This window comes from Ananas comosus, linkage group 19 (assembly GCF_001540865.1).
Source record: "Ananas comosus cultivar F153 linkage group 19, ASM154086v1, whole genome shotgun sequence".
NCBI lineage: Eukaryota > Viridiplantae > Streptophyta > Magnoliopsida > Poales > Bromeliaceae > Ananas > Ananas comosus.
The window spans coordinates 1,701,164-1,715,416 of NC_033639.1; the positions used below are offsets into that span (position 1 = coordinate 1,701,164).

The following is a 14,253-nucleotide window of genomic DNA, read 5'->3' on the forward strand; positions in this document are numbered from 1 at the left end:
ATATATATTTCTGCTATTTTCAGGGGCACATTCTATATATTAATTATAAAATATTAGAAATAGATGGAACAGGGATGTAACCTTAATAAAGGAAAGTTGAATGTATCAAATTGAAATCTTGAGAAAACAAAATATAGATTTTGAAAGTCAAAGAGGAAAAATAAAAAGGGAGATATTTACATGAAAGTTTTCTGTATTTTAACCTAAGTTATTTTATTTTATTTTTTGATAACTAGTTCCATAGGCATGCACAATCTCTTCTAAACCATATATTAATTGAAAAATTAATGTACATCTTCTAAGTATGTATGCAGAGAAAAGGTAGAAAACTAAGGATCTGTTTGGTTCCTTGAAAAATACGTCAGAGAACCTTTTTCAGGCTAAAAAAAAAAATCGTGTGTTTGATTTGCAGAAAAAATAAATTCACGCACACAGAAGAATCATCTCTATCTCCTATTCATCATCTTCAACATCTCAGTCACTTTTATCAAATTATATTATATATGCCAAAATATAATTAAAATTTATTTTTATTTTATTATTTATTATTTATATTGTAAAAAGTTTGTGAGTATTATATTGATACATTTTAAAAGGTTCGTATATAATCTCACCCTCTTTTTGTAGAAAATAATTATATACCAAAATTTTCAACTAATCAAACAAGTAAAATAGAAATGAAAAACTTTTTTTTCTTACCAACGAAAAATGCATACATGAAAAATTATTTTTCTTTTCCATCGAACCAAATAACAGAAACTAGAAAATTTCTTTTCCAGAAAAGACTTTTTTCTTCATAAAATAGTTTTCTATTATTTTCCAAAAAGCCAAACAGGCCCAAAGCAAATGGATAAATATCAATCGCTAACTAGACATCACGGATACAGACACGGTCACAGGACACGATACGACTCAAACGCAGCAACTGAGAAGCTTTCGAAAAATTAGAATACGGGCATGACATAAAATATTATTAATATAATAGATATAATAAATATATTTTATTATATATAAAAGTATTATTTTTGCTAAAATGTTATTATATTTCTCAGAAGAATAAAAATTAATAAAATTGAACTTATTGATAGTTCATATATTTTAAGAAAAAAAATTCTCCACATATATAATTTATTTATATTATCCAAAAAAATTTATATGTATTATATCATCTTAAATTATATATGCATAAATAATAATAAAAAAAAAGAACATTGAACATAGTATCCAATCCTAGATATTTAGTTATGCTCCTCGACTACCAAGCGTACAAGTTTTCTGAATAAATTAAAAAAATATACGGAATAAAATATTCATAAATTCAAGCGTGATCAAAAAAAAAAAAAAAAAAAAAAAAAAAAATGAAACACTAATTTTTATTTAGAAAAAACTTCAGATATTGTTCCTGTGGTTTATAGCTTTTCAGTTTAGTATCATGTCATGTCATGTGGTTTTAACTATATTACTTAAGTATTCTATATATGATTCGGTAATTATCTTCCCAATTAAAACTTCAAACAGCCGCAATCATTTTTTCACTTTACTATTCTCTAGATCATAAAATATATTGTTTACAAATTTTAACACTTTAATATCCTACCTAACGGCGAGTTCACATGGTGAAAGAACAATAAAATGAATCATATGGTAGTAAAGTGAAACGTTTCAAACCACACAGTGCTGCACCACGAGGGGCTTTGTAACGACCCAATCCACTAGCAATAATAATTTGTTGGGCCAAACCACAGGCCCAAAATGTTTAAGCCCAGTTATTATTACTAGCGTGTAGGTCTCATATAAACCGATCGGAATCAGCCCTGTTTAGACCCTGACGTCCTCGTCGGGTTCAAACCAGATCACAGACAAACAAATCAGGACCATTACTAGGTGATGTGAGATTCTAGAGGTGGCTCCTACGGGTTCAAGAGGTGGCTCCCACCAAACCCGTTGGTGTAGCACTTTGTCCCGCATAGCACTTAGTTCTCACACTTTCGGCTGATATTCGGTTCTGATACCAATTGTAACGACCCAACCCACTAGCAATAATAACTCATTGGGCCAAACCACAGGCCCAAAATGCTTAAGCCCAGTTATTATAACTAGCGTGTAGGTCTCATATAAACTGATCGGAATCAGTATCCCATCCGATGTGAGACTATTGGGTGCGTTACAGGCTTAGTTGTAATTATTAGATTTTCAAGCTTAATGGCAACTTTGATCATAAACATCATTAAAAAGAAGGCAAATACGTTTTAAACATGCTTCAAGTTGACAAATTACAAAAAATTTGTAGAAAAATATTACATGCATTATTTCAAATAATGTCATAATTTATTGGTTGAGTGATTGGCTGTCATATATTGGTTTTGTCACTCCCCTCTATGATCAATTTTAAAAAAAAAAATTTATGGGTTTTAATATATAAAAAGACTAAGAAACTTTTGGATATAGTCAAACTTACACGTGTCCACGGATCGGAGGCTCTCTAAAGAAGCATCATTGGAGAGCTTTCCATTGAAGTTCTATGACTCTATCCAAGCTTTAAGCGTAAAACTCGATATGCGCATCCTAAACGGAGGGCTCTACGATAAGGATGTCAATTGGTACAGATATCCGAGAATTTATCCGAATCCGAATTTTAAACATAGCGGGTTTAACCGATGCTGAACTAGTATGATTTTTCTTACACAGTTTACAAAAAATCAAAGCTCGACAGACTCAGGTTCAAGTACGGAAAACCATACCCGACCCGGACCCGAACCCAAAATCAAATTCGAACAAAATCCGAACCGCTTTTACATTAAATTATATATTTTAAAATTTGGTAAAGTGAAATGATTGCTTTCTAATTCGGATTTTCGGGTTCGATTTCGAGCTTGTATTTTCTTGCCAAGTTCGGTTTTGATTATGAATTTTCAGAATCCGACAACTTCAAATTCAAATTCGAATTTCAACGCCGGTAATCGAGTTAAACACGTTCATGTTCTTAAAAACCCATCCCAAATCCAACCCGTTGACATACCTATCACAGTACTATACTAGTTAATATGTAGTACCCCTATTGCACCTATATCCTAATATTTTCACCAAATAGTAAAAGATTATTAACTCCAATTGAGTTAAGGGCGTGTTTGGTAAAACCGAACTACACTCGACCGAAGCCACGAGTTCCGTCCGTAGGCGGAGCTCGACTTCGCTCTCGTCGCAGGCAAAGTCGCCAGTTTGCAACGTACGTGAACTCGCAACTCTGTGAGACGGCGTAGGCCCCACGGAAGTCGAGTTTTGCGATTCTGTCCAAATGTCGGCAAACTTTGGTTACGGGAACTCAGACACTTCAACCCCGAGTTCGATCAAAACAGACACGCCCGTAATCGTCGAATGTGACTCCAAATCTAGAGCAACTGAGTTTTCGTGCCGAATCAGCTCGAAATCGCGAAACCCGACCGAGTCGAGGAAACTGAGTCCAAGTTTCGAGTCGACTTGCCGAGTTTTAGTACACTTTTTAAGACCCTAGAGTATCAATCTCACCATTCAGAGTGTCAAAGAAAACAAAAAATGATGCATAAGGATTCAACTCAACTTAACTACCATAAGTAAAAGGTTCAAATGTATAGACACACCCTAAACTTTAACCGGTTTTGAAATGAACCCCGTGAACTTCTTTTTATTCGACTTACACCCCCCACCCCCTACTTACTAACCGTTTGATTTAGCTCCTTCCACAAGTAATTTTGAAAATTTTAAAAACTTTTCAGAATCAAACGGCCACGAGAGATGCATTTGACCTTCTTTTTGAGTAAAATAATTGTCAATCATGTGCATCACTTAATAATGGAAGTATCTAAATCAAACGACCAGGAAGTAGAGGGGGGTGTAAATCAAATAAAAGAAAGTTCAGGGGTCAATTTCAAAACAGGTTAAAGTTTAGGGGATGTTGTGACAACCCTATAGGTCCCACATCTGATGGAAATAAAATTGTCATTGGATATATAAGAAAACTCCACCCTAATAATAATAGCTAAATGCAAGCATTTTGGGCAAGCAGTTTGGACCCAACGAGTTATTATTCCTAGTGGACCAGATCGTCACTGGTCTCTTTTTGTGCTACAAGTAATACAGAGACCTGAACACAAGCATATATACAATATCTACAATATCAGATGTCTCGCAAATTCACCGACGACGAAATTGAGATTTCTCGGAACATATTTGATCTCCGTACGCGACTCGATCGATCAGTAGAGCCTAATCTTTGCGGTTATATTGCTTTGGCATATCGGGCAGCGCTGCAAATCTCTTCCGCACTCGTAGCAGGTCTGAAGCCGAAGAGAAAAAGTATTTATCAGGCATATAATCTGATGATGATCAAAATAGTACAGAAAGAAAGAAAGAAAAAGAATTTAAACACATTTCGCGCGCGCACCTGATGTCCGCAGCCGAACGCGAAATCCTTCGATTTCCACAAGCAAATGGGGCACAACTGCATGTAGAAAATACACGTAAAACTTTAAGAACTTGTAAGCATTTCGTTGGACTAGTCGAGGTAAGGACAGCCTAAGCAGATCTGAAATAACCAAATAACCGGACTCAAAATAGAAAAAATACAAAACCTTCAAAAATAACCTAAAAAATGCAACAAATGAAGATCTAAATAGTTGAATTCGGATCCCAAACTAGGCCGAAACAGCTTTGCGGTTCGACGCATAGATCTTGAGAAGTGTTTTTCGAGGCATTGCACACTGGAAACAGACATCCAAACAAAAAGTTATGATCGTTTAAAGATTTTCCGCACCAATTGTAAAATTTGCCAAACTGAACGAGATTTTTGGCCTTGCTTGGTGGAGTCATGCTTTTTCAGGAACTCTAATGCTAAATTGGACGCATCACGAAGGCTAATGCATCACATTTTGGTGATCAAAATTATTGTAAAGGTAATTGTTGCAGATCGAGCTGCCTTAATTCTGTTACGAAAAGCAATGAAACTAGATCTTGATGCTCCGATCGGGTAACACGATAGATTTTGGTAAGGGCAAAATAGTCATTATAGTAGAGTGGGAAAACTTCAAATTGCCCTCCTATGATTTAGCATATTTTCATTTCGGTACTCTGTAGTTTGAAGTGTTTCACTCGCTACCCTATGGTTTTACTTTTGTCTCACCCTTAAAGACCTGCCATTAAGCAACATACTAAGTCGATATATTTTACAAACCACAGGTCGGCTATATGAAAATATAGATAAGCAAAATGCTACAATTCGTCGCCCTGTGGCTTGTAAAATATATTAATTTACTTCTCTGGTTTATAAATTTTATCTCTTAAGTACCCTACTTACCGGCAGATCTTAATGGCGAGATAAAATTAAAACCACATGATAGCAGAGTAATATTTTTCAAACCACAGGGTACCAAACTGAAAATGCGCTAAATCACTTAGGGGGCAAACTGAAGTTTTCCCTAGTAGAATATAGTGGAATTTGACTAGATCAGGGGTATACTTGTGTGTTTTATATATATATATATATATATATATATAGAGAGAGAGAGAGAGAGAGAGAGAGAGAGAGAGAGAGTCCGGCTGGGATACTATCGATAGCACGAAGCATTTGGTGCTATCAAGGTTTTCTGCCGTTAGATTTATCTCTTTTATCACTTTCATCCGTTAGATTATACTATTCAACCAACCACCCACTTCAACCCTAGGGAGCTCATATCATCATAAATCGCACATCTTTTAATCTAGGGCAGAAAACTTAATAGCACCAAGTCATTGGTGCTATTAATAGTATCCAGCCTAGTTCTATATAATATATATATAAATATAGAGAGAGAGAAGAGAGAGAGAGAAGAGTTGGACTGGGCTACTATTAGTAGCAAAATTCCATTGTTGCTACCAGTTTTTTAGCCTTTGGATCAACTCTTTTCATCATTTCTAACCATTGGATTAAATACTATAACCCAGTAGGACCACTCAACCCTAGGGGGACCACTCAACTCTAACTGACTAATATCCCTAACCCTATAATTTTTCATCCAAGGATTAAAAACTTGATAGCAAAAAGAGAGTTTTACTATTAATAGTATTCCAGTCTAATTCTATATATATATATATATATATATATATATATATATATATATATATATATATATATATATATATATAATTTTGGGGGCTATACAAACAAGAAAAATGCTTCTTGTACATCCGAAAAGAGGGTCTAGATCTTTACAACAACATTCTAGGGTTGATAAAAATCCAAATGGGTTTAGTAAAAAAAAAAAAAAAATTAATGTAACGCCAAGTAGATAATTAATGGTCCACTGGATGGAGTGGGTGTAAGATATACACCCCACATTGAGGTGTACAAGTAGTATTGCTCTACAAACAATTACTCCTAGAAAGGAATCTTCTTTACATATATACCCCTGCAAATATGAAAATTATGCAAATATCACTAAAATGTTGGCATTGAAACAAGAAAGAAAAGGAAACAAACAAAAAAAAAAAAACTTATGTAACCCTAGCAGGGTATGTGCGCAAATAAACTGTTACCAGAAAAATCGATCGGGCACGAAAAATTCTCAATATTAGTACAATTTACATATTTGTAGTGGCGTATGCAGAAAAGTGTTGGCTATTTATTATTGGCTAAAATTGGCCCAAATTTCTGTCTTGTGACAATAGGCCCAGACGACCAATAAGTTGAGTTAGGTTGAGTCTAATAAGTTGAGTGGGGTTGCTGTCTACAATAGACCTAACGGCAAGAGATTCAATAATAGACCTAACATTCAGGTAGATTGTATCAGGTTGAAACCCGTGAAGTACTGTGGTTGAACCCTTGAGTGTGATGGGTGCACCCTTCCTATCAGCATGTATTTTTTGAGATTGTTGATTAGTGCTTATGATCGACAAAAAGGACCAAAGAAAATGGATGAATAAATACCATCTTTTCTTCAAGAGAATTTTCCGATGCGAAAGAGGCAGTAGCTCTTCTATTTGCTGCAGGAGTTTGCTCGAAGCTGCTCGATCGCGAATAACTCTTCATACTTGGCGGCGGGAGACAATGCCTCTCTGGTTCTCCACGTCTTCGACTAAAATGAAGTTAAAAAACAGAAAAAACAAAAAAAGAAAAGAAAAAAAAAGAGTTTAATATTATTTTGCGCGTAGTTAAATTATAATTTTCAAATGAAGTCCTTGAACAGTGGTTAAAAAAAAAAAAAAAAAGATTTTTAAGTACCCTAGAAGATTCAGGTCAATTGTGGCTTTGTACTGTGAAGGAATTTCCATCAATGCCCCAAGGGCAAATTCTGCCTCCTTTTTGTCTGCGGGGATGTTTTTCGACATAATCTCCGTAAAATTCACAAACTGCATCAAACCACGAATGGCAGATTAAATCAGAAACTATTAGTGCAAAAAGTACTTTCAGAATAATATATATAATGCTACTATACAATCAATAGTATAGGGGCTCCGGTATTAATCTCGTTTTGACCTTAAGGTGTTCAAATTGACGATCCACACAATTACGCATGATATGCATATACATACACATACATACGTACATACATATATATATATATATATATATAGAGAGAGAGAGAGAGAGAGAGAGAGAGAGAGAGAGAGTAGGGCTACTATACTCTTATGAGTATTGGGCCCTTCGTACTCATAAGTTGTTTTCGATGATGGGGCTTCCGAATCGACGATCCACTCCGTTAAATATGATCTAGAGTATTTGAAACTTATAAAAAATAAATTTTGTAATTTTTCGAAATCATAATAAAGTCAATCAAATGGGCATAAAATAAACGATCAAAATCGAACGACGTCCTAAAAATGGATGATCGGATCCTTCAATTTAAGATCGGAGTTATTGATCTTTATCTAAGTAGTGAATAGAATTTTCTATCAAAAATTCAACCTATTCCAATTCTTTTACACCGTTAAACTAGCAAGTATCCCATACCGGCCGTTAAAAATTGTCAATTTTGTGAGCTTTTGATCGTAAGGTAAATGATGTCAAAAAATTATGAAATTTGATTTCTATAAGTTTTAAATGCTCTAGATAATGTTTAACGGTATAGATCGTCGATTCAGAAGCTCTATCATCAAAAACAACTTATGAGTACGAGAGCGATCGTACTCATTAGAGCACAGTAGCCGGACTCTATATATATATATAGTTGAGCTGGAATACTATAGGTAGTAAACGAGCTCTGTTGCCACCCATTTACTTTCAATGATGGAGCCTTCAAATCAATGATCGGCACCATTGAACATAATCTATATCATTTGAAGCATGTAGAAACCAAATTTCATGTTTTTCCGATATTATTCTCTTGTCCAACTAGTGAATACAAAAATGAACGGCTGAAAATAAATATCCTTTAAAAAGTGATGATAGGAGTCTCGCAATCAAGATCAAGAGAATAGATCTTGTTTTAAATAGTTCAAAAAAAAATTTAATAGAAATCCAATTGATTTGGATATCTTTACACTGTTAAACAAGAAAACGTCTCATATCGACCATTAAAATTACAAATTTTAAAACCCTTTAATCATTAGACCAATGATATCAAAAAATTTGAAATTTGATTTCTACATATTTCAAGTGATATAGATCATGTTCAACGGTGCCGATCGTCGATTTGGAGGCTCCATCATCGAAAAAAATGGGTGGCAACAGAGCCCGTTTGTTCAATAGCATTCCAGCTCAATGTACTATATATATATATATAGAGAGAGAGAGAGAGAGAGAGAGAGAGAGAGAGTAGGGCTGACTACAATAGTCTTATGAGTATAGGGTCCTTTTATATTCATAAGTCGTTTTCGATGATACATACTGTTAAACATGTACATGATATAGAGCATTTGAAACTTCTAGAAACCAAATTTCATAATTTTTTGAAATTTATGAATTATGAATTATCATTTGTGCTCTCCGAAACTTAAGCTTAAACATGTCTTTTCTTACGGCAATGAGGTACCTAAATAGACGATCAACATTATTAAATATCACCTAGAGTATTCAAAGATTCTACGTTTCAAATTTCGTAATTTTTCGAAATCATTTGCCTGGCATTTAAGATTGTTCCAAAGTTGACAACTTTCAATGACTAAAATAGAGTTTTGAAATCCAGTTTCTAGAAAGTTCAAATAACCTAGATCATGTTTAAAGAAATCAATCATGATTCGAATGCCCTATTTGCCGGAAAGAACAAATAAATGGACCTGGAAATTATCAAATGACCGGGCGGGTATATTGTCGTCAAACTCGCGCATCATGTCCCACGGTCCGTCACCGACCCCAACTAGAACAATTGACAAGGGATATTGGCTACAAAAGTTTCAAAAGGGCAAAAAAAAAGGGGGGTTAAATGATGAATTAGGAGAGAAAATGAAGAAGCTCTCTCTAAAAGTCGAATTCGATATGCACCTAGCTTTGACTATGGCATTCATCGTATCTCGTTCTTGCGGACTTAGTTGCCCGTATTGCGTATCAACACTTCGCGTCACCTATTGATCCAATAATTAGAGTACAAGATTACTTTGTTAGCAGAAGAGACGATTGATAGAAAAACAAATATGCGAAGAAATTAAAAGAAAATGAAAAAAAAAAAGAAAAATCATACCTGTCCGTCAGCAATTATGAGAAGAACATGGTACTGACCACCAGTATTGTCTACAATTCCGATGGCCGTTTCGATTATTGGCGCAAACGACGTTGGTCCTGTCGTATAACATGTTTTCATATATTAAGGCGAGAATAACAAGAAGCGCTTATTTTACACCTCGAAATCATACAAGAATTGCACATAAATATATATATACCAGCTAAACGAAGATTTGGGACGATTTCTTTGTATCTTTGTAATGCTTCTTCGAATCCATTACACGGTCGGTTATCCGGATAGAAACTGAAAACCTCCTGATCATGGGTCGTTGCTGCACGAAAAGGTAAAACTTATGCAACTAGACAGGCCAGAAAATTAGCTCCTGATCTAAGTTTTGGTTTCTGTAAATGTGCGTAAATGTTAGTTCGTATACGTGAGATTTAGAATAAGAAAAGGTATGGTAGCTTACCATCGCCGAATCCAAAGCATGGGATGAGATTATCCTCGTCGAAAGCCGAGAGGGTCCTCCCGATAATAGATATCGCCTGCTCGTATGGGTTTTGGACGCCTCCGATATCGTGCAAGCACCGTCGATTGAATGAAATTTTGCCTAGCAGCATTGAAGCACCAACTGTTTCAATCTTGCGAAACTAGAGCTATAGTGTGATAACCATTCGAGGGATTTAGCTTTGAATAAGTTCATTTTGACTCAACAAAAAAGGACAGGGATAAAGTTGCCATAATCATTTGAGAAACAAGCATTGCAACTGTTTTGTTTTGCTCAGAAGGGCATGTAAGTGTCTAAAAATGGAGGTTTACTTTAGTTTGGTGCCGTGATCGTTCGGTGTATCTCGTTTTGTTATTTGGAAAGGCATGTAGTAATTAATTGACGAGGAGTGTGAAAATATGTCTATAGTTCTTTAGTATGTACAGCATCTAAACCTACTATTTTGAATTTCAGAATAATTATAATTCACCAATCAAAATTGTAGGTAAGATTTTCAGTGCCCATCGGCACGGGCCGCGCACATTGTATCATACTGTGCCAACAACATATCAGTACGATATCACCCCATGCTGATGGCATGGCTCAAGATCATCTTTTCTTTAACAAGTAGTTAGTTCATTAGAGAGAAAATGATTTGATAACGATATATAATAAGCAATAAGAATTATATTGGTACCAAAAAAATATATATATTTTATGTCATAGTGTGTCGGCACACAGGTTTTTTTTTTTAACCGGCGCACATCGGCTCAGCACGGCACACCGTGTCAACCTGACCCCGTGCCATGGCTCTTAAACCCTTTCTTGTAGGTTGTAACCATAGAAAGAAACCCCATGTGCGCACAATTTATCATTGGATAAGTTGCTCTGACATCCGAAAAGAACATCTCACATTGCATGCCTGTTTTGCTTATTCAAGGGGTTATGCTAAGTGATTGCTACAAAAAGATAACGTAGGCCATTCCCCTGTCCATTTCCTATCAGATCAATCTTCTGGGTAGATCTATCAGAGCTAATCCTTAGCACCCCTCCCACCCCGCTTTCCAAGAAGTCATGAATTTGATTATGACATCCGCTGTTTTACGGCTTATATTCCTGTCAACTATTCCGTTATCTCTTCCATTCCCTTTCCAATCGGTGCAAGTAGCTTGGTTCACCTGATGTCCACTAGGCATGTCAGCACGGGTGTTAAGACTTAATCCTCGACCATTTCCTACTAAACCGATTTTCTTGGTAACAGCCTACAACCACAAAGTATAAAAGGTCTGAAACATTTCCTCGGTAAATGATAAATCAAACCATAAGTAGAATATGCACTATCCTAAAGTATCATGGTTACAAAGACCTCGCAATCGACTAAAATCTAACCCGTAAGTTGCAATCAAGGAACAGCGTTCTCCACACGGCATGTGCTTATCACTAGATAACTTGTAAATCACGAAAGATTGAACAAGCTGGAACAATTTATAAATTTGACACTGCTTTCGCTCCTTAAGTCGAAATCATATAGGACAACCAATGGCCTGTTTAGCCAAACTGGAGCTTAACACATAAGTGGTGTTTGAATAGAGAAGAGGCATCTTTACAACTTCTCACCGCAGCAGCAGCAACAGAAGTTCAGATTGCGCATTTTGGGGCCTAGAAGCTTACTTTAGCTCTTGACAAAAAGCAGTCAATTTGTTAGCCAAACACCTGCTTTCTAGAATAAAGAAGCTGTTCCAGAAACCAGGCCAAATAGTGACGAAACACATTCTAGTAATCCAATCCTGACCACTTACTAAAGTAGTGTTTGTTCCTTTTTTTTTAAGAAAAAGTAAAAGATAAAGTACCTCAATCAACTTCAATTATTTAATAAATGAATTAACAAGCATAAGCTAGCTACTACCGAAGAAACAAAAGAATATGTTGCAGGATAAGTTTCTTTTGTTAACCTGTCCATTCATTGCTTTTCGTAAAGTCGATTCCCACAATCAGATTTGAAGATTCCAGGCCTGCTTGCGCAAGAGCTTCAGTTACCTGAATCAACATAAAACAATCTAAGCACTCAGGAAAAAAGCAAAAGAAAGGCACTTTTCTCCACTTTTAACTTGATAATTCAAATTGAATCATTTAAGAATGTTTGAAAGAATAAAATGTGTTCTTATTCAGCCTTTCTGACAAAAAACAAAGCAAGCATAAAGATCAAACAATAATTGAAAGCATTTTAGAGGTTAAATTGTGTATGGTAATAGAGACCAACATTTCAAAAACTCCGATTTTACAACCTAAAATTACATTGTATTACAAAACTTTTTTCCCATGAAAGCCGCTAAGTTTTAAGTGAACTCGAAGGAATTTTCCAAACTAGATATATAACCATAACCATAAGTTTTAACAATGTCTCAACATTTCAGTTTCTCCTACATTAGTCGGCACGTAGACTATTATAAGAGAATAAGTACTATACTTGAGCTAGAGAATGGTAATTATCCTCGATCCTCGAATACTTTCCCTGCAACCTTCTTCTGGTCTCAGGCTGCACATCATTCTCTCCGTAGGAGGCGTATCTCGAAGAACTGTATCGCGATGACGAACCCCCGTAATCGTAAGATTGCTGACGACGGCCGTGCGATTTGGATCCACTTAGCCCCATTCTTTTTTGCAAAAATTTGTTCAAAATTTTATAGATTTATGAAGATTAAGAGCCCCCCCTCTTCTGACCCAAATAATCTGCCAGTTTAAGATTATTTCACATGTAAATTGGATGTAAAATACTTCAAAATCTGCAGCTAAAGAACATAAAACTAATGTCAGCGTAAATGATGAGGAGAGATTTTGACTTGAGTTTTTCCATTTGGGGGTTTTGAATTGCTTAGAACACTTTTCCATCAATTTTTTCAAAAAAATAATAATAATAATAATTATCTCCATAGCTCTCTCATAATTAATTACCTCTTTTCTAACCCTATGAATGATTCAGATTCCTTTTTTTTTTTCTTTCAGAAACCCAAAATGAGAAGTTCTTGCCCCCAAAAAAAAAAAAAAAAAAAATTCAAGTTTTGTGGAGTTGAAGTGAAGGAAACAATTTAACTTATAATGCAAAATGAGAAATTTAGCCAGATTTTAAAAACAGCTAAGGAAATTTGACAAATATTTTTCTTTTTTACCAACATTTTCTGAACATAGGAATATACCCTACATCATAACAAGGAATTGAGTTTTTTTTTTTTTTTTACTTCTTAAAAAAAAAAGAAAAAAAAAACAAACAAACACATCAAAGGATTTTTGTTTTATTACACTATCATTCAGTGGCATCATGAACCAAGATGGTTCAAAAAAAACAAAGATCAAGATCAAGATCAAACACCAGTAAAAGACCAAAATACAGAGACCCAAAAAAAAGGATTCAAATTAATTTTCCTCAAAAAGGATTCAAATTAAAGAAAAGAAAAACAAAAAATCCTCTAAATTAGCAGTTTATCAACACTTACCAACTCTCTCTCTCTCTTAACACCTCCCCATGTTGAGGCCTCTTCTGAGGAAGCAATGAAGAGAGACAGAGAACACAAGCAAGCTAAAGAATAAAAAAACAAAAAACAAAAAAAAAAAACTACACTTTTTTCTTATATTCATTAAAAAAGGGAGACTGGAGGGGCCAAGTCAAGTCCAATGCAGGATTTTTCCTCATAGGTTTCTTGTGAGATATATATATGTACTAAGAAAATGTATTAAAATAATTGGGAATATGTAAATAAATGGTTCAAAAAAGCTAAGGTGGAAATGAGGTGAAAATAGGGATGCAAATGGATCCGGGTTGGTGGAGCTCCGCCCCGATCCGCCCCGAATGGGGTGGTAAGTGTGAATAAAAAATATAAAAAAATATAACCCGCCCCGAATCCGCCCCGATCCGCCAAGTAAATGGAGCGGCAGGTGGAAGACTCTTTTCTTCCTTTAATCCGCTCCGATCGGTCAAAAATCCGGCTCCCGCCCCGATCCGTCCCGAATGGAGCGGTAAGTGGGAGCCAAAAATAAAATGAAAAGTAACCCGCCCCGAATCCGCCCCGCCCCGATAAGAAATGGAGCGGGAGATGGGGGAACTCTCCCGCCCCCAGATCCGCCTCATTTGCATCCCTAGGTGAAAATTACATGTAGGGTGAA

General features: G+C 35.5%; 1 protein-coding gene across 2 annotated transcripts; it reads right to left on the minus strand.

Moving 5' to 3' along the window:
• LOC109724980 (E3 ubiquitin-protein ligase RGLG2-like) lies at nt 3,881-13,786 on the minus strand. Of its 2 annotated transcripts, XM_020254002.1 has the most exons (12): nt 13,587-13,786; nt 12,563-12,825; nt 12,048-12,132; nt 10,078-10,218; nt 9,826-9,939; nt 9,627-9,724; nt 9,431-9,510; nt 9,226-9,331; nt 7,232-7,359; nt 6,938-7,085; nt 4,421-4,477; nt 3,881-4,313 (listed from the first exon to the last, which is right to left on the minus strand). In XM_020254002.1, the coding sequence occupies exons 2-12, from the start codon at nt 12,746-12,748 to the stop codon at nt 4,233-4,235; spliced, it is 1,224 nt and encodes a 407-aa protein (XP_020109591.1). In that variant the 5' UTR covers nt 12,749-12,825; nt 13,587-13,786; the 3' UTR covers nt 3,881-4,232. The 2 variants fall into 2 exon arrangements, with proteins under 2 accessions (XP_020109591.1, XP_020109592.1); XM_020254003.1 differs by lacking the exon at nt 13,587-13,786 and having other exon boundaries at nt 12,563-12,842.